At 58.2% G+C, this 18,629-nt stretch overlaps 2 protein-coding genes across 6 annotated transcripts in view; one reads left to right on the top strand and one right to left on the bottom strand.

Annotated features, from left to right (window-relative positions):
- ACTN4 (actinin alpha 4) overlaps positions 1–7,423 on the top strand; it is a 69,948-nt gene extending 62,525 nt beyond the window's left edge. For 2 of the 5 annotated variants that reach the window (XM_019666290.1, XM_019666291.1), the window contains exons 13-21: positions 1,286–1,394; positions 1,548–1,688; positions 1,762–1,944; positions 2,031–2,165; positions 3,148–3,327; positions 4,145–4,291; positions 5,545–5,610; positions 6,237–6,395; positions 6,522–6,680. In XM_019666290.1, coding sequence (XP_019521835.1) covers positions 1,286–1,394; positions 1,548–1,688; positions 1,762–1,944; positions 2,031–2,165; positions 3,148–3,327; positions 4,145–4,291; positions 5,545–5,610; positions 6,237–6,395; positions 6,522–6,680 — 1,279 coding nt within the window. Of the gene's footprint in view, positions 1–1,285; positions 1,395–1,547; positions 1,689–1,761; positions 1,945–2,030; positions 2,166–3,147; positions 3,328–4,144; positions 4,292–5,159; positions 5,241–5,544; positions 5,611–6,236; positions 6,396–6,521 lie in introns of all 5 variants that reach the window. The other 3 variants (XM_019666292.1, XM_019666288.1, XM_019666289.1) reach the window with 3 other exon arrangements.
- Positions 7,398–18,629, bottom strand: CAPN12 (calpain 12). The gene is made up of 21 exons (XM_019666293.1): positions 18,396–18,629; positions 17,983–18,052; positions 17,714–17,832; positions 17,395–17,528; positions 16,475–16,643; positions 15,573–15,647; positions 15,415–15,500; positions 15,270–15,344; positions 14,479–14,642; positions 14,165–14,397; positions 13,816–13,827; positions 13,391–13,599; positions 13,177–13,219; positions 13,032–13,091; positions 12,532–12,589; positions 12,107–12,177; positions 11,945–12,007; positions 11,191–11,269; positions 8,640–8,756; positions 8,481–8,539; positions 7,398–8,385 (listed from the first exon to the last, which is right to left on the bottom strand). Exons 1-21 carry the CDS (start codon positions 18,627–18,629, stop codon positions 8,359–8,361), a joined length of 2,157 nt encoding a protein of 718 aa, XP_019521838.1. The 3' UTR covers positions 7,398–8,358.

The following is an 18,629-nucleotide window of genomic DNA, read 5'->3' as shown; positions in this document are numbered from 1 at the left end:
CCAGGACAAGCCTGGGTGGACCACCCAGATGAGCATTGATTAATGGCAGTGACACAAACTCACAGAGCACTCAGTGCTCTACCTGTACCAGCTCATTTAATCCCCCAGCATGGATGACTGATAGCCTTAAATGTTGATGGCCCCCCGTGTGATAGAGGGGGAACTGAGGCACAGAGAGGCCAAGGGCCAAGGCCAAGGCCACACAGATAGGCAGTGGTCAAGACAGAAGTAGAACCCAGGCCTCCTTGCCCTCTGAATCCCATCCTTGCTTCTTCTCCTGGTCTTGCCTGCCCACCCCCCACCCCCCAGGCCTGTATCCTCCCTGCCTGTCTGGCTCACCAGGCGGGTGACACAACCATCTGGTGGTCCCCATGTCCTATTCTTTCCCAAAGTTGTTTCTTGCTCCCCACCCATCACCAGACCCCCAAGGTTTTGCCTGTACCCTAACTCCCTAGGGTACTAAGAGTATCCAAGTGTCTGGACCGCAGGAGACGGGAATCCTGGGGCTGCTGAGGCGGGTGAAGAGGCAGGGAGCATGTGGAGGGCTGGGGGCCAGGAATGATTGTATCAGTCCAGTGTTGCCCAAACTTCAAGTCATCCGAATAATAATAACCTGTAACCACAGTCAGCTCACTCTTTTCTCAAATATATTATCATTTGCTTAGGATGAGATTGCAAGCCAGTTCTGTACTTTTTCTTAACACCCATTAAAATAGATACACACCTTTAATAAATAGCTGTTGCTCCTTTTACCTGCTGGGAGCCAGGGACTGCTCTAAGCACTGCACACACACTGAGTGACTTGCTCTCTGAGATAAGCCGCCACCGCTTCGCAGACGAGAAAATAGGTGTCCACAGTAGGGCGTTCTCTTGCCCAGGGCTGCACAAATACAAAGTTATGCAGCCAGAATTCAGACCTAGGGAACTGGGCTGCAGAGCCCATGCTCCAACCAGCACACTCTGCTAGACTTCCTTTAAATGGAAAAGCAATCCACACACAGGCTCTAGGTGCCCCTCTCCCCCTCCCCCCAAGTGACTTTATCATTGCAGAGCAGGAACTCAAAGAGGGGGAGCAGGAGGAAGCCCTCTGTTACCTTCTCCCCCAACCCCAGCCCTTGAATTCCTCCTGTCCGTGGGGACCATGGGCCAAAGGGGCGATGGATGACATAGCCTTCAACATGGATGTCCCCTGGCACCAGGGCCTGGGACACTTGGGGGCAGGTGGGTCCAGGTATACCCTTGATGGCCTCCTGCCGGGTCTCACTGCTCTCTGTCCTGCCCGCAGCGAGCTGGATTACTATGACTCCCACAACGTCAATACCCGGTGCCAGAAGATTTGCGACCAGTGGGACGCCCTTGGCTCGCTGACCCACAGTCGCAGGGAAGCCTTGGAGGTGAGGAGGGGCAATGTCACACTGGTGCCCGGTGCCACCACTGCCCTCGGGGATAGGCTCTGAGCCCCTGGAGCCCCCAGACCCCTCCCCATCCCCCAGCCCCTCCTGTTCGCTGACTGACCTTCCTCCACTGTCCCTCCCCACCCATGCCAGAAAACGGAGAAACAGCTAGAGACCATCGACCAGCTGCACCTGGAATATGCCAAGCGAGCAGCCCCCTTCAACAACTGGATGGAGAGTGCCATGGAGGACCTCCAGGACATGTTCATCGTCCACACCATCGAGGAGATCGAGGTCCGCCTCTGCCCGCCCTTCTCGTGGCACCCCCACAGGCCTGGGCTGCCGCTCACCCCTTCTTCTCCCCCAGGGCCTGATCTCAGCCCACGACCAGTTCAAGTCCACGCTGCCTGACGCCGACAGGGAACGGGAGGCCATCCTGGCCATCCACAAGGAGGCCCAGAGGATCGCAGAAAGCAACCACATCAAACTGTCTGGCAGCAATCCCTACACCACTGTCACCCCCCAGATCATCAACTCCAAGTGGGAGAAGGTGGGCAGTGCCCCTGGTCAGGGCCAGGTGAGGGGGCCAAGCGAGGGGGCTGCACTCTGACCATTCCTGCTCTGTCTCGCCCCCAGGTGCAGCAGCTGGTGCCCAAGCGGGACCACGCCCTCCTGGAGGAGCAGACCAAGCAGCAGTCCAACGAGCACCTCCGCCGCCAGTTCGCCAGCCAGGCCAACATCGTGGGACCCTGGATCCAGACTAAGATGGAGGTGAGGCACCATCATGACAGCCCTGCTGAACCCAGGGCAGAGTTGGGAAAAAGTCCCCAGGGAGCAGGAGGTCGCCCACCCCCGGTGGGATGTCCCCTGTGCTCCCAGGCCCTGTGGACCTGGAGGCCTGGTGGATGTGGGTCTCAACTCACTGGCCTGGTGGGATTAGGGGGTGGATAAGATGTCGATGGAAATGGCAGCGCCACCCAGAGGGCTACATGGCTGAGGAGTCACTTAGAGGTGGGTTCGAGCTTTGACCCTGCCTTGACTGGTGATCGTGAACTCAGGCACAGTTTAACCTTGCTCCTCAGTTTTTTCATCTCTAAAAGGGGTGAAACAGCTATGTCATTCCCTTGACAAATGCTGCCACGTGCTGCTCGGTGCCGGCCCTGCTGTGAGCACTGGCGTAGCTATGACCCAGGTGGTCTGAGCCCAGACCTTCACGACGTGCTCACAGTGACCCTGGTGACCCGGCCACAGGAAGGCTGGTAATGTTGCCAATTGTGACTGGCCACCACTTATCGAGCGCTCACTACGCACCAGGCACATGCTGACCAGAGCAACCTCACTGAAACTCACAACAGCCAGGAGGAGTGTAGGCAGGCGGCCCTGGCTCAGTGCCCGCCGCACAGGGTGGCCACCGTGGAGATGGCGTGTGGGGGTGTCCGTGCTCCTGAGCCACGGGCTCTGAAGCCGGCCAGGCCTGGTTCAGACCCCGACTGCCTCTTGCTGTGAGAGCTTGCTGTCTTTGGGCCTCAGTTGCCACATCTGTGGACAGGGCCCATCACAGTGGGTCAAGTGTGCAGTGATGTTAGGCGTGTGCAGCACTTGGCACAGAGATCCCCAGGGTGGCTGCTTTTACATTAGAGGGCGGGACTGGAGGGGATAGTCAGCGAGCCGTAGGCCTTCCAGGAGGGGGACCCCTGGGCAAAAGCCAAGGGTCCGCCAGCCCCCCTACCAGCGGCACCCTCCTTCTGTGCAGGAGATTGGACGCATCTCCATCGAGATGAACGGGACCCTGGAGGACCAGCTGAGCCACCTGAAGCAGTACGAGTGCAGCATCGTGGACTACAAGCCGAACCTGGACCTGCTGGAGCAGCAGCACCAGCTCATCCAGGAGGCCCTCATCTTCGACAACAAGCACACCAACTACACCATGGAGGTATGCCGCCCCCGCCAGGCGCCCCTCGCCCCGCTCTCCCTGCCACTAGCACGGAGGAGCCCTGTGCCGCCCAGTGGGACGGTGTCTGCTGCTTCCGCTGTCTCCTTTTACTCTGACTGAAAAGGCTAGATCAAAATGTTTACTGTTTTTCTACCATTACGCTCCCACCACCATGACAGCACACATCTCAGGACAAGCTCCTGGGAGAGTTGGGAGGGCAGCACCTGCCCCCACTGTGGCCTCAGCACTTGGTCCTGGGGCTCGAGGGCACAGGTCCAGCCAGTGCGTGCTGGAGTCCGTGCGCACCGGCTCTACGGCCGGGTTGCGGTAACAGGGCTGGTTATGCTGGTTACCATCATATTGGTAGCTTGAAATCATCCATGATGACCATGTACACCACAGATGCCGAAAAAACAAAAAATAAAAGGGTTTCCACCCCCCCCCCCCCCCCCCCAGAAAACCAGTTAAACATTGCCCAGCATACCTCTGCAAAGTTCCCATGTGGATCCCGGCACAGGTACTGGGCTCTAGCCCTCTGCTGCACCTGTCACCAGGAAATATACTAAGGTGCCATGAACCCTGATGATTGGCAGAGGCAGCAGGTGGGTGCCACACCTGTTCTTGTGAGCATATGAGATGCACAGGAGAGTGTGGGGCTGGACTGACATTTGGGAGTCAGTCAGGACCAGCCTGATTCCAGGCCACGTACACACCCCATGTGGGGAGAACCCAGTTCCAGGGTCCCCTCAGCAGCAGCTGCAGTGGTCCCAGCACCCCACCGGCCTGGCCTGCAGTCACACCCTTGCTCCTCCCCCAGCACATCCGCGTGGGCTGGGAGCAGCTGCTCACCACCATCGCCCGCACCATCAACGAGGTCGAGAACCAGATCCTCACCCGCGACGCCAAGGGCATCAGTCAGGAGCAGATGCAGGAGTTCCGGGCGTCCTTCAACCACTTTGACAAGGTGAGCAGCTCCCTCTGCCCCTTGGCGTCTTCCCTCCCTGCTGTCACCGCTGTCACCGTCCCATCTTGCCCACTCCGTCTTTGCATCTGTCCGTTCCTTCATATCACTGTTGCTGAGTGTTGGCTGCTGCTCATGGGCTGGCGGGGCCTCAGCCACGGAAAGGGGTGCAGAGGTGCATCACCTTGACCTACAGCATGATTAGTTTCCCTCGGGAGGATAAGGGGGGCTCCTGAGCCCTTTCTCTGGGGCTGTGCCAATGAGACCCTGGGACTGAATAAGTCCCAGCACACCCGAGATTTGAGACCTGGCCTGTGAATCTGGTCACACATACACATAGTGTTCCTAAAATTAAGATTTGTTCTGACAACCCCTTTAGAAGGGCCTGAGTCTAGAGTTTGCCCCAGTCTCATCCACCCTGTGCTGGCCTGATGTCATCTGCCTTCCTTCTGCCTCTGGGTAGGAGTGTGCAACCTCAGCCCTGCACTGTCAGACAGGGACCCTGACCTCCCAAGCAGGGAGGGGTGCAGCCCGCTTTCCCCCACCCCAAACGCTGGAGGCGAGGTGCGCTCGCACTCACTCCGAGTCCTAGGACTCAATCCTCAATCATGCACCACTCAGCCCCCATCCCGCTCTGGCCCAGAGGAGGTGAGGGGAGGCCTCTGACTGCCCTTCAGGCCACCATGCCCCTCCACCTGCCCCAGCCATCCCTGGTCATCACCTTGTCCATGTCACCTCTAACTCTGTGTTTCCCTCCCCCATGTGTTCCCCTCCCCCTGCCCTCTGCATGTGACCCTGGCCCCTCTCCCACCTCTGCGCTGGCCTGGTCTCCACACCGCCCCTTGCACACCTGCCTTCGGACGCCCGGCAGGACCACGGCGGGGCACTGGGGCCGGAGGAGTTCAAGGCCTGCCTCATCAGCCTGGGCTACGACGTGGAGAATGACCGGCAGGTACGCGCCCCCTGGGCCCCAGCAGACCACGGCATTAACTGCTCTTCTCTCTCTCTCTCTCCTTCTCTCTGTCTCCCCTCCCTCACCATTTCCACCTTTTCCGTTGTGTGTTCCATCTCACCGGCGCTCTTGCCTTCTCCCTACCTGTGTCTATCTGGACACCTTCCCCCTTACCTGGTCTCTCGGGGCCGCCTCTGTCTCCCCCGCTCCTGCCACTGTCCTGTTTTCCCGCTGTGCACATGGGGCGGCCCCTCTTGTCTACTCTGGGCCTGGCCTTCTCTGCTGTCCCTGCGTCCTCGAGCAGAAGCAGACAGGCAGCATGGACTCCGATGACTTCAGGGCTCTGCTTATCTCCACAGGATACAGCCTGGTATGCAGCCTCTGCCTCCCTCGCTGCTGTGCCGCGCCTCCTCTTCTCCCCTCCTCCCCCTCCTGTCCCTCCTCCCCTTCCTCCTCCTCCTGCTCCTCTTCGCACCACCCCCAGTTTCCAGGTCCTCGGGGACACCCCTCCACCAGAGCAGTGCAGCCTCAGCTCCCCCCTCCTCCTCGGCTGCATCTGCTGGGCTGGGGTCCCTCCGATGACTCCCTGAGCCTCCCACCTCCTTTCTGGAGTCTCTGGAGAGAGGAGGTCAGACTCTGGCTCTCTTCCCCTTTCTTTCTCTTTCTCTCTTTCTTTCTCTCTCCCCCCCACCCCAACCCCCTCCAGAGCTAACTTGTGAGCCTAGCGCTGAGGAGCAGCAGACATGTTTGATCTACACCTCACTCCCCACTTCCCAAAAACATGGGAGGAGAGGGGAGGAGCAGTGGGGGACCGTCCCTGGTCTGGGGCACATGGGGCAGTCAGCTTGGGGGGCCAAGATCCTCGGAGGCAGGGTGACGACACAGCATGCATGCCAGGGCCAGGCCCTGCCCTCCTGGCTGGGTTCAGCTGGCGGGGCCTGGCCACCCTACCCCGCTCAAAAGCTGCCTTTCCCCTGCCCCACTCCCCCCTCGCAGGGCGATGCTGAGTTCAACCGAATCATGAGCGTGGTTGACCCCAACCACAGCGGCCTCGTGACCTTCCAAGCCTTCATCGACTTCATGTCCAGGGAGACCACCGACACAGATACGGCTGACCAGGTCATTGCCTCCTTCAAGGTCCTGGCCGGGGACAAGGTAAGCCAGACACCCCAGAGCACCTGGGGCTGGCAGGGAGGGGCCCTGCAGCCAGGGCTGGGTATGAGGGGCTGGGGGACCAGTGTGGGGTGCAGGGAGCTCAGAATCCCGCCCTGCCGCCCCCAGAACTTCATCACAGCCGAGGAGCTGCGGAGAGAGCTGCCCCCCGACCAGGCTGAGTATTGCATCGCCCGCATGGCGCCGTACCAGGGCCCTGATGCTGTGCCTGGTGCCCTTGATTACAAGTCCTTCTCTACAGCCCTGTATGGCGAGAGCGACCTGTGAGGGCTCCAGAGAGCCCCGAACGAGCATCCCTCCTCACCGCCTCCAGGAGGGGCTGGTGGAGCCATCTGTGTCTGCCCCTCTCTGCGCTGTGGGGCCTCCCTGGTCCGTTCCCCTGACTCTGTATCTATGCAAAGCATTCTGTCAGTCCTTTGGGGGTGGCTGGGAGGGGCTGGGGCCGGCTCTCTCCTCTCTCTGTGGTTGGCCAGGGGGTTCTCTCCCCTCCCAATGGATAGGGGACAGGAGACTTTCGGGGTCAGCCCTTCTGGTCTGGTAAATATATATATTGTTTTTTTGTTGTTGTTTTTTAAACTGTGGAGAGGACAGTGAGTCCCCACAGCAAAACAGGTCCCCTCCTAGCCCTAGGAACGTCCTCCACACCCTGTCCCTTCTTTTGCTCGGAGGTCCCTCCAAGGCCTCCCACATCCAGGCCAAAGCCCTATGTGCCTTGTCCAGGAACCACCCGCACGTGAGATGGGCCCAGCAGAGGGCGCCACAGCTACCCCACAGGAAAGAGGACCCCCACCCTGCTCCCTTTACCCCTCACCCCTCCTTTGCAATTGCCAGGAGATGAGGGGGTGCAGCGCAGCACCCCCGTTTTCTGCAGCAGAGGAGTGGGGTTGGGCTGACCAGACTTTTCCTCCTGCCCCCCACCAGCCCCCACCTTGCTTTGTCTAGACCTGCGTCTCTCTCAGATTTTCTAAGGACCAAAAACAAACAAAAAAACCAAAAAAAAAAAAAAAAAATCACAAAAAAAGCTATAAAAAAAGAATTAAAAACTTTCAGAGAATTACTATTTACTTTATTAACTTACGGATTTATTATATAAATATATATTCACCTAGCAACATATCTTTGCCGCCTCTTGCTCTCATAATGAAGACATAGCTGATTTGCTCCCCTCCCCCCCCGCCCCTTACTGATTTTTCTGTTGTCTGTCATCAGGCATGGGTCTCTGGGGACCCTCCTGAGGTGGAGGGTGGGCTGCTGGCCTGGCTGCCTGTTAGTTGATGGTTTTGCTCCCTATCTCCCATCCACCCCACCCCCTTTTTTTGAGTTTATTCTGATTGATTATTTTTTTCTCGGTTTCTGGATAAACCACCCTTCTGGGGACAGGATAATAAAACATGTAATATTTTTAAGAAGGAGTCCTACAGTGTCCTCTCTTTTTCTCCTCTCTCTGTCCTCCACTTCTTAGCAGAGCAGTGATAGAGCACCTTTTCCCAGAGTGAGGTGGGGCCTGCGCGTGCCACGATCCCCGTTCCCATGAGTGTGTAAACATAAGACTGTTGTTGGGGACCCAGTGTGGGCCAGGCACTGTTCTAAGCGAGTGACATTGACTAACTCACGTAGCCTGCCCAAGAAAGGTGCCGTTGCCATCCCTGTTCACAGGTGAGGCGAGCAAAGCACAAGGAAGTGCAGCACTTGCCCAGCTGGTGAGGGGTGGGACCAGAAATCCACCCCAGGCAGGCTGGCTCCTGAGACCATGCTCTCAACTACCACTTAATGCCAGAGCATCAGCCTCCCCATGCCAGGCAGGGAGGTGGAGGGGTCGGAGCAAGTTGGTTTTGCTCAGACCCCTCTTGCTGTGGAATAAACTCTGGTCCAGGCTGGCAGAGGGAAAGGCGGGGCTCCTGGCAGCTCTCCCACCTCCAGCTGCAGGTGCTCCTGTGCCAGCATCCTAGGAGAAGGTGGCCACCTCCATCCACTGGGCGAGAGAAGACAGCGGGCTTGAAGCAGAGGCCTCCCAGGACTCCTGCCATAGCTGCCCTGCACCACCCTCGCCCTCCAGCCCAGGCTCACCTGGCTGCGGGTCAGGCAGATGACCCCCTCACCCCCATCCAGGTGCTGGCTGCAGTGGCCTGTGCAGAGTGGGGGGGTGGGTAAGCACCCGCCACCCCAGTTGCCCCACTGTGGGAGACAGCCTCCCTCTGCCCCACCTGTGCAAGGGCTGGTACTCACGGAAGATGCAGGTGAGCTGGGCCACACAGGACACAAAGCGCTCGAAGTCCACACGCAGACGGCTATCCCGGTAGCGGCTAGTGAGAGCCTGGGTCAGCTGGTTGTTGAGGTGGAAACCTAGGGGGAGGCCACCTCTGAGCCTGAGCTGCTGTGAACCCCACCCCAACTCCCCAGGGAGACAAACCACAGGGCCTGTCTCCAACTCTCAAACCCCAGCTGTGTGGCTACAGCAGCTTCCTTCATGTCTCTGGGCCTGTTTCCTCATCTGTCAAATGCGGACAACAGCTCCGACCCTGTAGGGTTGTATGAAGACGTTCTATGCAGAGAGTTTAGGACAGTGTCTGGCACATACCAACTCTGCTGTTACTCCTTTAAACTGCAGAATTTCTGCTAGTGGACACTTGGGAATGTTTCTGTGCAGCAACATTCTTGTCAGTCCCACTTGGAGTCAATTTATTAATACTCCACATCAAGGTCAATTTCTAAAGTTGAGAAATAATCTCTGATGAGTCTCAACAGGCTCCTAAAAGCCACAAACACTGGTTTTCGAGGGTCACAGGTAATCCTCCGGGACTCGAGGCTGCAGGGTGACTCTCCCTCCGAGCCCCACTTGTCCAAACAGTTCAAGGATAATTTCATGGGCCGCTGCTGCCTCCTAAAGCCCATCTCCCACCCCCCTCTCCCCACTCTGCATTCTTTTAACACGTTTGTCAAGTGCCATCACATGCTGTGCCTAGGTCTCGCTGCGGTTGGGTAACAGTCTTGGGGGGTGGGGGGGCTGCGGAATTCCTGTCCTTTCATGGAAACGACTTCCTCCGACAACTCTCTTGGGCTCTATGGCCTGTGGTGCCTGGTGTGGGGTCCTGCCCAGGGTCCGCTGGTACTTGTGAAGCCCCTCACCTAGTTTACTGGGCCCTCGTGACCATGACCTCCTGGTTACCTGTTGCCAGTGCCCCATTGTCCCGAGCTGCCTGGTGGCACCTCGTCTCCCTCCTCCACTTGGGCTTTGTCTTGCTCCCTGTGTACTGCTGTTCCCTCTGCCCAGAACACCTTGTCCTCTCGGACCAGGGCATTCCCACTCATCTAACACTCCTTCAGGAAGCTTTTGAAGACACCCCCCAGCACATCGAGTACCTCCTCTGGGCTGCCACCGCTCTCTGTGCCTCCCCTGTCCCCTCCCTGACCACTCTGGGCTGTCACTGTCATGGGTGGCTCTGGCGGCCTCTGGACTGGAAGCCGTGGGAGGTGAGGGAAGGTTTTCTGGTCACCACTGAACTCCCGGCATCAGCCTGGTCTCCAAGAACATGCTTCCTGCCGGCCCCCTCCCTGGCTCTCCCTCCTCCAGACACGGCTCCAGCCCCACAGACTGACCCTGGACTTGCCTCTGCCTCTTCCCTCTCGTACATACTAAAAATTTTAGACAGCTGAGGTCCTCATAAGGCCTCATGGGGGCTCTGTCTCCCCACCAATCTTTCCTCTGACCACCTGCTCCTCCCCACTTGGCTGCAGCCTCGCGGCACCCTTTCCTCATCTCCATCCCTGGGCCCTGCCTTCACCTGGCTCCCTCCACACCTCAGGGCCTTTGCACTGCCTGTTCCCTCTGTCCAGACGCTCTTGCCCCCAGTGTCCCAAGGCTCACTCCTTCAAACCTCAGCAAGGCTCAATGCCCCCACCCCCACCCCCCTGCATGCCCTATGGCCCTGGCCTGCTTCCTTTTTCTGCCACAGCACGTATCACCATCTGACCTGTGTGTCCTATTTGTTGTCTGCCTGTGCCACCAGAATGTCAGCCCCTCAATGACTTGATCAGTCTTCTCTGCCTAGGACAGCAGGCCCATACCAGCCACTCAGTGATACTGAATAACTGGTACACACTCCATCTTCCCCTCATTCTCTCTCACCCCTGCTTCTGTCTGTGTGGGACTCTATTTCTCACTGTCCCACGTCTCCTCATGTTTCAGACTCCATCCTCCCCCCCTCTGTTTTGGGCTCCTTTCTTCCCTTGTGTGTCCCTGGATCTTTGACCTCCCCATGTCTCACCCTTCACTTTGCTGTGGCAGAGGAGCCCCGGGGTAGGTGGGGATCTGGGAGTTCCTGTCTGATTCCCCCCAGCCCCCTCCACACAAGGGGTAAGGTCGCACTCTTGCAGCCACCCTGTGTCGGAGCTTTACAGAGGGAAACAGAGGCCCAAGGAGGTAAATTCATGTGCCCAGGGCCACCAAGGAGTAAGTCAGTAGTAAGGATTCCAACCCAAGCTCAGAGGAGTCCAGGACATTCTGCCGTGGTTCCCCGAGGACACCAGCTCCCACGTCTCCCCTCCCAGGATGCCCTGAGCCCTCCCCAGCGCCCTCCCAGGCCCAGCCCCTTCTCACACCCTCATTTCCCCACACAGACTCTCAGGGTCACCCAGTCCTTGCCGAAGGCTGACAACAAGCCAAGGTGTCAGCTTTGTGGATGGCAGCAGCTGAGTGGGCAGCTGGGATTCTGAGAGAACCAGAGGGCAGGAGGGGGAGCCAACCCTGTCCCCACAACCCACCCCAGGACCTTTGTACCTGCAGCATTCAGCGCCAGCCTCAGCTCATGGGAGTTCATAGTTCCAGAGGCGTCCTGGTCGAACTTGTCGAATATGGCCTGTGTGAGGAGGACTCGGTCAGTCCCGCCCCCAGGCCCCTGAACTCCCTGAAGAGGCCTGAAATGGGGACTCAGGGGCCAGAGAGCTTGGGCTCCCGCCCCAACTCCCTTTCTTCCTGGCTGCACACCCTAAAGCTTCACCACTTTGGGCTTCTGTTTCCCAATCTATAAAATGGAATCAACGGTAGCAGGTGTAACAAGGACATTGTGAGGACAAGTTAAGACTCTACCCACTAGGGACCTAGTGAGGGCTCAATAAATGGTGACTTATTACTATTAGTATGGAGAAACCTTGGACCATTTTCTCCTCACATGGATGGTGTGGTGGGGGGTGGGGAATCACCGCCTCCCATTGGTAGGCAAGCAAAGGCCCCTCGGAAGGGAGGCGACTGGCTTGAGGTCACACAGCCAGAAAAGGGCTGAGCTGGGAGTTGGGATGACAGCCCAGGACCAGAGCCTGTGCTCTTTCTTGATCCCTGAGCTGTTTAGTGCCCTAGAGGGACCACAGAGGGTGATGGGGCAGGGATAACCCAGCCAGAACCCTCCAAGTTGGTGTGGTGTGGTCCAGTCACCTTTCTCCCTTTGGGCCCTGCTAGCCCACAGAGCACCCATGCCCTGTTAGTAAAGTGCCTCTCCTTCCAGGAAGAGGTGGGTCCACCCAGCCCCCCACCTTACCTGCCACTCCTGGAGGCGGCTCCAGAGCTGCTGGAAGTGGTGCAAGGCCAGGCTTCGCCCGTGCTGGGATGGGACATCTGGTTAAAGTCAATGTCCCCAAAAGGGGAGCAGAGGCCCCAACATCCCCATTTTCTCCACCCAGGACCGGCCCGCATCATATACCCCAAAACACTGCAGCAGCTGCTCACAGGTCCTGAGCCCGATCTCTCTGGAGGTCCAGGTGTGTGCCCTGGCTACAGGAAACAAACAAAACCCCTGAACTTCCTGTGGGCTGGCCATCGTTGTGAGTGTTAGGGATTACTGCATCCTCATTTTATAGAAACTGAGGCACAGAGAGCCAAAGGAGTGCTGGTAACTAACAGAGCTGGGATTTGAACTCAGGCAATGGTGTTCCAAATGCCAGCAGCCACTCTCCCTGCCTCTCCCTTAGAGGATGGCGGCTTATAAGAAGCCATGGTCTTGGCGACTGGTCCTGCCACAGGACCCAAGTGTGAGGAGATGCTATCAGGCTGAACCCATGTTTCCCACGGCCTAACTCCCAGCAGCATCCTGGATTAACACACACAGAGCAATGGTCTCCAACTCACCAGGCTCCAGGGCAATGCTTAATAAGGTCTGGAGCTGAGAGGCACTGAGTTCTTCCTCCTGGTCAAGGAGAGAGCGGGTTGTGAGGCCATTCGCTCAGGCAGCATTCAACTGGCGGCTCTGGGCCTGGCCCAAACAGCATGCTGGGTGGCGCTGGGGACACAGTGAGTCCGGCCCTGCCCTCTTAGAGCCCAAGGTCCAAAGAGAGTGGTCAGGGCTGCCATGGGGAGCACTGGGTTGTGGGAGCCCACGGTGCGCATGCAGCTGACCAGCCTGAGGGAGGGTCAGGAGAGTTTCCAGCAAAGGGCACATGAGAAAAATGAGGGTTTAGCCAGAGTGGGAAGTGAAGGAGACAAGGCAGCCGGGTGAGGTACAGACTGAGAAGGCCCTCAGGCAGGCAAGAGCTGTGAGCGTTCTGAGAGAAGGTCATGAAATTTAGGGTGGGGGCGAGCTCAGGGGGAAAGGATGGGACCCCCCCCTTAGCCCTGTCCCCCCTCCTCACCTCTCCTGCCAGCTCCTGAAACAGCTGTTCCAACCGCAGCTCCAGGGGAATGAAGGGAGCCTGCAGGGTTGGGGGAGTTTAGGTCTGGCCAAGGGGGTCCCCACCCCACCCCGGCGTCGTGCTCCCTCACAGAGCAGCCCCTCACCCTGAGGGCGTGAAGATCCGCGCTGATCACGTCGTCGATCTCCCTGCAAATTACAGACCAGAAGTGGGGAAGGGGCTGCTCACCCCGCACCTGGGGTTAGGGGCCCGCGGGATCTCAACCCGGGGGTCAGGTGGGGTCTAGGCAGGATCTTGGGGCCCTGGGCTGAGCCAGGGGGCTGGGGATTCCGGACGTAGGTCAGGGGGCCCGGGCTCACACGGCGGTGTGGCGGCGCTCGGAGAAGATGCGCAGCGTGAAGTCGGCCTCCTCGCCAGCACGGGCAGCGCTGGGCACCACCAGGTAGTGGCCGGGGCGCAGGCGGCAGCGGCGGCTGACGTCGCGTCGGGCGCACAACGGCGAGCGGTCGGCGCGCAGCAGTTTTGGCAGGAGCGCGCGACTGTGCGGGGTGTCCCAGAGTCCCAGCAGCTGGGGGGGGGGGGGGGACAGGCGCCGAGTGACCATGACCGCCCAAGTTCACCCCACCCAGCCGTCCACTCACAGCACCCCTCCAGACTGCCGGGTGTAAACCGACTCATCCTCCCATCAGCCAAGCACATCCCGGGCCTTCCCTGCCCCAGTACAGGTTGTCCGAGCCCCTGGGGTGGATGGAGTCTGGAATCTGGGGTCCCATCTGAGACCCACCTCCTCTGGGATCTGTCAGAAGGAAGAGCGAGGGAGTCAGGGCCAATGGGGAAGTGGCCACTCCTGAGTCCCCTCCTTGCCGCCCCCCCCCCCGCCTTTTCTTCTTATTTTCTTCCCTCATTAAGCCCCTGGCCCTCAGTCCCTGTCCCAGCCCCTCTTTGACCCCTCCTGGACCTGTCCATCCCTGTCCCTTCTCTGCTCCTGTCCCTCCTTGATCTTCAGCCTCCCCACCCCTTCTCTGACTCCTTCCTGACCCTTCTGACCCCTAGCCTCTCTCTGCTCTTCCTAGCCTCTCAGTCTCTCCTTGACCCGCCTCTGATTCTCTCAGCTGCTCAGCCAGGGGGCCCACCTGGAACACATGGAAGCACACAGTGAGGTAAGTGAGGCCCTGGGCCCTGAGGCAACGCCGGTTTCGCTGGATGAGTGACAGGAGGACAGTGCATTTGGGAACTCGGCCCCCTTGAGCAGGGCCCCTTGCCCTTCCTGCGCCCCAGCCCCCCCAGGGCCATTCCTCATCATCCTCTTCTTCCTCATCAGGCTCCAGCAGTGTCAGCCGGAACTGGGGGTTGGTCCAGAAGGTTTCTAGTAGAGGAGAAAGAAATGGAGTTATCTCAGCTGCCACAGGCCCCTTACTTGCCTCTCAGGGTCCCATCCAGGCCTCACCAGAAGTAGGATGGCTCCCGCCAGAGTTGAAACCTCGCACCCAGCGGCCTTGGAAGAGATGGATGTGCCAGCCGCCTCCAGCAGGGCTGGGGCCTAGCACCTCAGGGCTCAGCGAGCAGATCTGGACAGTGTTGAAGTGGCGGAGGAAGTCCTGCAGCTCCATCCTGGACAGTGGTCGGCAGTCAGACCCTGCCCAGCCCCCACCTCTCCAGGGTCCCAGCCTCCCAAGTATCTCAAGACCCTACTGTGACCCCCCAAATCACAAAGCCTCCCAAATTCCTCAGATATTATTGCCAAGGACCTTTCAGTCCACCAAACAGTATCCTGTCTCCAGAATGACCCCCAAACCTCTGAGCCCTCCAGCTCCCGGAGATTTCTCCAACTCCTCAGAAATGCCCCCACAAATAGCCAAGATCCACAAGTTCCCTTCAAATATTGTGAAATTGTCTTCAGATCCCAAATATCAAGACCCTCAGATTCTCAATTACCAACAAATACCGTTCAGACCTTCAATATTGCCAAATTTCAAGAAATGCCCCGGATGTCACCAAAACCCCTCCATTGCTCTAAATATTACCCATCCCTCTTCAGCTGCCCCCCCCAGAGAATACTATGCCTTCAAATCCCCCTAATATCATTATTAATTCTTCCTCGACTTCCCCAGATAGAACCCCACTCCAAAATTACTGCTGATATGGACAGACTCTCCCCATTAGGGACCCCTCTGCATGAACGCCAAGTAAGACTCCCCAGTTCTGAGCCTCACTGGCGGGCACCTCGGCCCTACTCACCAGAACTCACCATCCTCTTTCTTCAACAGCAGGGCATCTCGCCACTCAGTGGGGAGCGCGTCCCAGCGTGGGCAGCTGGAGAGATGGGGGTGTGAGGGGTGGGGGTGGGGCCCAATCCCCCACCACCACTCCAGATCCATCCCACCTGTCACTCCAGGCCCCGGTCCATTCCACGCGGCCCCATGGGTTCCGCAGCCGCAGCAGCCGCACCTTGGTGAAGCCCAGCGACACCTGAGGGCAGCATTGTCAGTGGGGATTGGCACCTGGACATCCCCTGCCAGCCCACCCATGGAAGATGCTCACCTTGTGTGTGCCCGTGACTGAATACGCATGTCCCTTCACCAACCCGTCTTCTGTACGATGCTCACCCCGATCACTCTGGGCAGAGGACAGGAGATGGTGAGGCCCCAGCAGGGTACAAGAGGGTGGTTGATCCTCTCTGCCTCCCCCCCCACCCCCACCGACCGTCTGCCACCAAAGCGGGAGTCAACCAAAGCACCCAGCTGAATGGCACAGGGATCTGAGAGAGGGGGTGGGAGTTGGTGAGTGAAGGCGAGAGAGGAAGCAGAGAAAGGGAGATGGAATCAAGAGACAAAAATAGAAAGAGAAAGAGAGAGACAGAGATATAGAGATAAAAGAAAGATATAGAACAGACAGAGGGAGATGGAAAGAGGCAGAGAAACATAAAAGACAAAGTGAATCAGTCAGTAACTGAATATAGGATGCAGTAAATGAATAAGTGAATGAGTTAGACCGACTCAGTGAATGAATGAATGAATGAATGAATGAATGAATATGTAATCGGGTCACAGATAAACATATGACCCAGGATGAGCCCATGAAAATCAATCCTGGGGCTTTTGTTGAAACTCTCAAAAAGAGGCACCCTCAGGGTGGTGGGCGGTATCTGTGGGTGCTTCTTTTGTGCCCAATGGGGGGAAACCTGCCTGAGTGAAGCTAACCCAGAACCAGGAATAGAAAAACACCTTCACAACGCCTGCTAAGCACCTGGTTCCCACTGTGCCCGAAGCTCATTCGTTCTGAGAGCAAATAAATGTCCTTTTGACTTGCTCATGTTTGATTTGTGAGAGAGAATAAGCCAATAGTGAAAGACAGGAGGACATGGACGCCTCCCTCTCCAGCTGTGACTGTGTGCTGGTCCTGGTGGAGGCGGGTGGGTCTCCATGGGAGTCTGACTCTCTTACCAGGGCAGTGGCGCCCACAAGGGACTCCTTGGCCAGGGCGTGACGCAGGGCTGAGAAGAGGCCTGGGGTGTCTTGCCTCAGGTAGAGCACCTCACCCACGCCGCCTGTGAAGTCCACGAAAGCTTCATTCATGTGACCGCCTCGCATCACCTCATAGGAGCCGTGGAGCCTGTGGGAGCAGGTCTGGGGTAGGGGTGTCTGAGGTGCATACGAGCACCTCGGCAACCCCTGGGACCTGGGGGTCTCTGTTCCAGTGTGTGGGGTCCCAAGGGCTATCCCTGAAATTTGCAGACTCTTGAAGTGAGGGACTGTGGCACCCTTGGAAATCGAGGCTCTGGTCTGTGGGCCACCAGGACTGCAAGATTTGGGGGTCACAGGAGAGCGCTGTCAGAATTTTGGGCATCCTGGGGACTGTGTCTGAAACTTTAAGTCTTTGGGAGATAGATGTCTGCTTTGGGGGTAATCCCCATGGGGCTTGCCAGGGAATTTAGATCCTAAGGATGGGGAAAAGTAAAGATTTGAGGGTCCCAGGTCTTACACTCAATATATTGGGGGTGCTTTAGGTTTCTGATGGATCAGGAGAGATTGTCTGAGATTACCGGTCCCCCAAGGGGATAAATCTTAGATTTGGTGACACCGGGGCCTGATAAGAGATTTCAGGCTCCTTAAGAATTCTGGGTGTTTGGCGGGTCTCTGGGAATATTTTATGCGCTATGTGATACAGGGAGGTGTTTACGATTTGGAGGTCCTCAGGAGATGGTGTGACGTGAGGGCCTCAGGGACTGTCTTGGTTTGGGATCCTTAGTGGGATGTCTAGAGGATCCTAGAAGTTGGGGGTTTCCAGGGGGTCCCATGTGACTGGGACCTGCTGGCTGAGACTTGGGGTCGCAGCCGGAGGGGTTGGGTGGGGGCGTCCTTACTTGGCATAGGCCTTTTCCAGGAGGGGGGCCCAGAACTCATTCCGCTGTTCTGAGCGCACGAACATCAGCTTCCCCTCACGCACAGGCAGCTTGTCATCCACCACGACGTCCACCCAGTGGCCGAACTGCCAGAGCTGGAGAGGGAAGGGGCAGGGCCCAGGCTCAGCTTCCAACCTCCAGCCCCACCTGGGCCCCAGCCTCTGACCCCTGACCCTGCTGCACACATCCAAGAATTCCAGCCTCAAGAGAACAATGTCAACTATGGAATCCATGTCACTTGGGGGGAAACTGAGGCATGAGCAGAGGAACCGAGCTTTACCTGGAAGTGGAAGACACCCGCGTAGCCATCTCGGAAACCCTGTCCAGGAGGGACCACCCGGCACAGGAGTCGGGGGTACAGAGTGAGGGAGGCAGCAGCCGCAAGAAACCAACAGTTACCTGAGAGGAAAGAGGAAGACTGAGGCTCAGGGGGGAAGAGACTGAGGGGGAGGGGGAGGGGTGCAAAGGGGGAAGATTGCGGGCAGAGCTGTCAGGGTTTTAGCTGCAACTTGCAGAATCGGGGGCTCAAGATGTGTTCAGTGGTCTCACCCAGGCTCCCCTGACACACATCTGTCCGGCTCATGTCCTCACAGATGAACGTAGGCTCAGCACAAAACTCCTGGAGGGTGATGGGAATTCCAGGCCTCAGCCAGGAAAGGAAAGGAAGGAGCAACTGGGAGGTCAGACACCTGGGTCCTCTCCTGCCCTCACTGCTCCAGAGTAATGAGCGCCTCCAACCCCATGAGACGCTTGTAAAGCCTGCAGGCAGCCATCGCCTTCCCTGGACCTCCCTGGACCCAGAATGGCTGAGCCTGCTCTGAGCTGGTCCCACAGTGACCCCTCCTCCCTCAGACCCAGGAGCCCAGGCCCCCAGCCCCTCCTCCCTCAGACCCAGGAGCCCAGACCCCCAGTCCCCTCCTCCCCCAGACCCAGCCAGAGCCCAGCCCTCAGCCACACTTTACATGGGGCCTCATCCATTTCACCCCTTTGGCCTTCTCCGAGTCCGGCCCCAGCTGGTCATAGCCAAGGGCATCAGGGCCAGCAGGGAAGTAGGGATCTCGGAAAAGGATCCCCTCATCCAGGCAGGCTGCTCGGATTGCCTCATAGCTCTGGCCTCGAAAGAGCTTTGGGCCCCCAGCTCCAGGTGCTGCTTCATCCACCAGTTGGATGGTGACCTTCCTGCTGCCACACGCCAT

Source organism: Hipposideros armiger, unplaced genomic scaffold (genome assembly GCF_001890085.2).
Source record: "Hipposideros armiger isolate ML-2016 unplaced genomic scaffold, ASM189008v1 scaffold_466, whole genome shotgun sequence".
Lineage (NCBI taxonomy): Eukaryota > Metazoa > Chordata > Mammalia > Chiroptera > Hipposideridae > Hipposideros > Hipposideros armiger.
Note: the sequence above shows the minus strand (reverse complement) of the source record. Positions and strands in the feature narration are given on the sequence as shown.

Coding starts and splice junctions, on each gene's coding strand:
- CAPN12 (XM_019666293.1), bottom strand. CDS start 18,629: ATGGCGTGTGGCAGCAGGAAGGTCACCATCCAACTGGTGGATGAAGCA. Junction 17,529..17,713: donor CGGGTGTCTTCCACTTCCAG/GTAAAGCTCGGT, acceptor TTCCCTCTCCAG/CTCTGGCAGTTCGGCCACTG. Junction 14,398..14,478: donor CGGGAGCCATCCTACTTCTG/GTGAGGCCTGGA, acceptor CTCCTCTACTAG/AAACCTTCTGGACCAACCCC.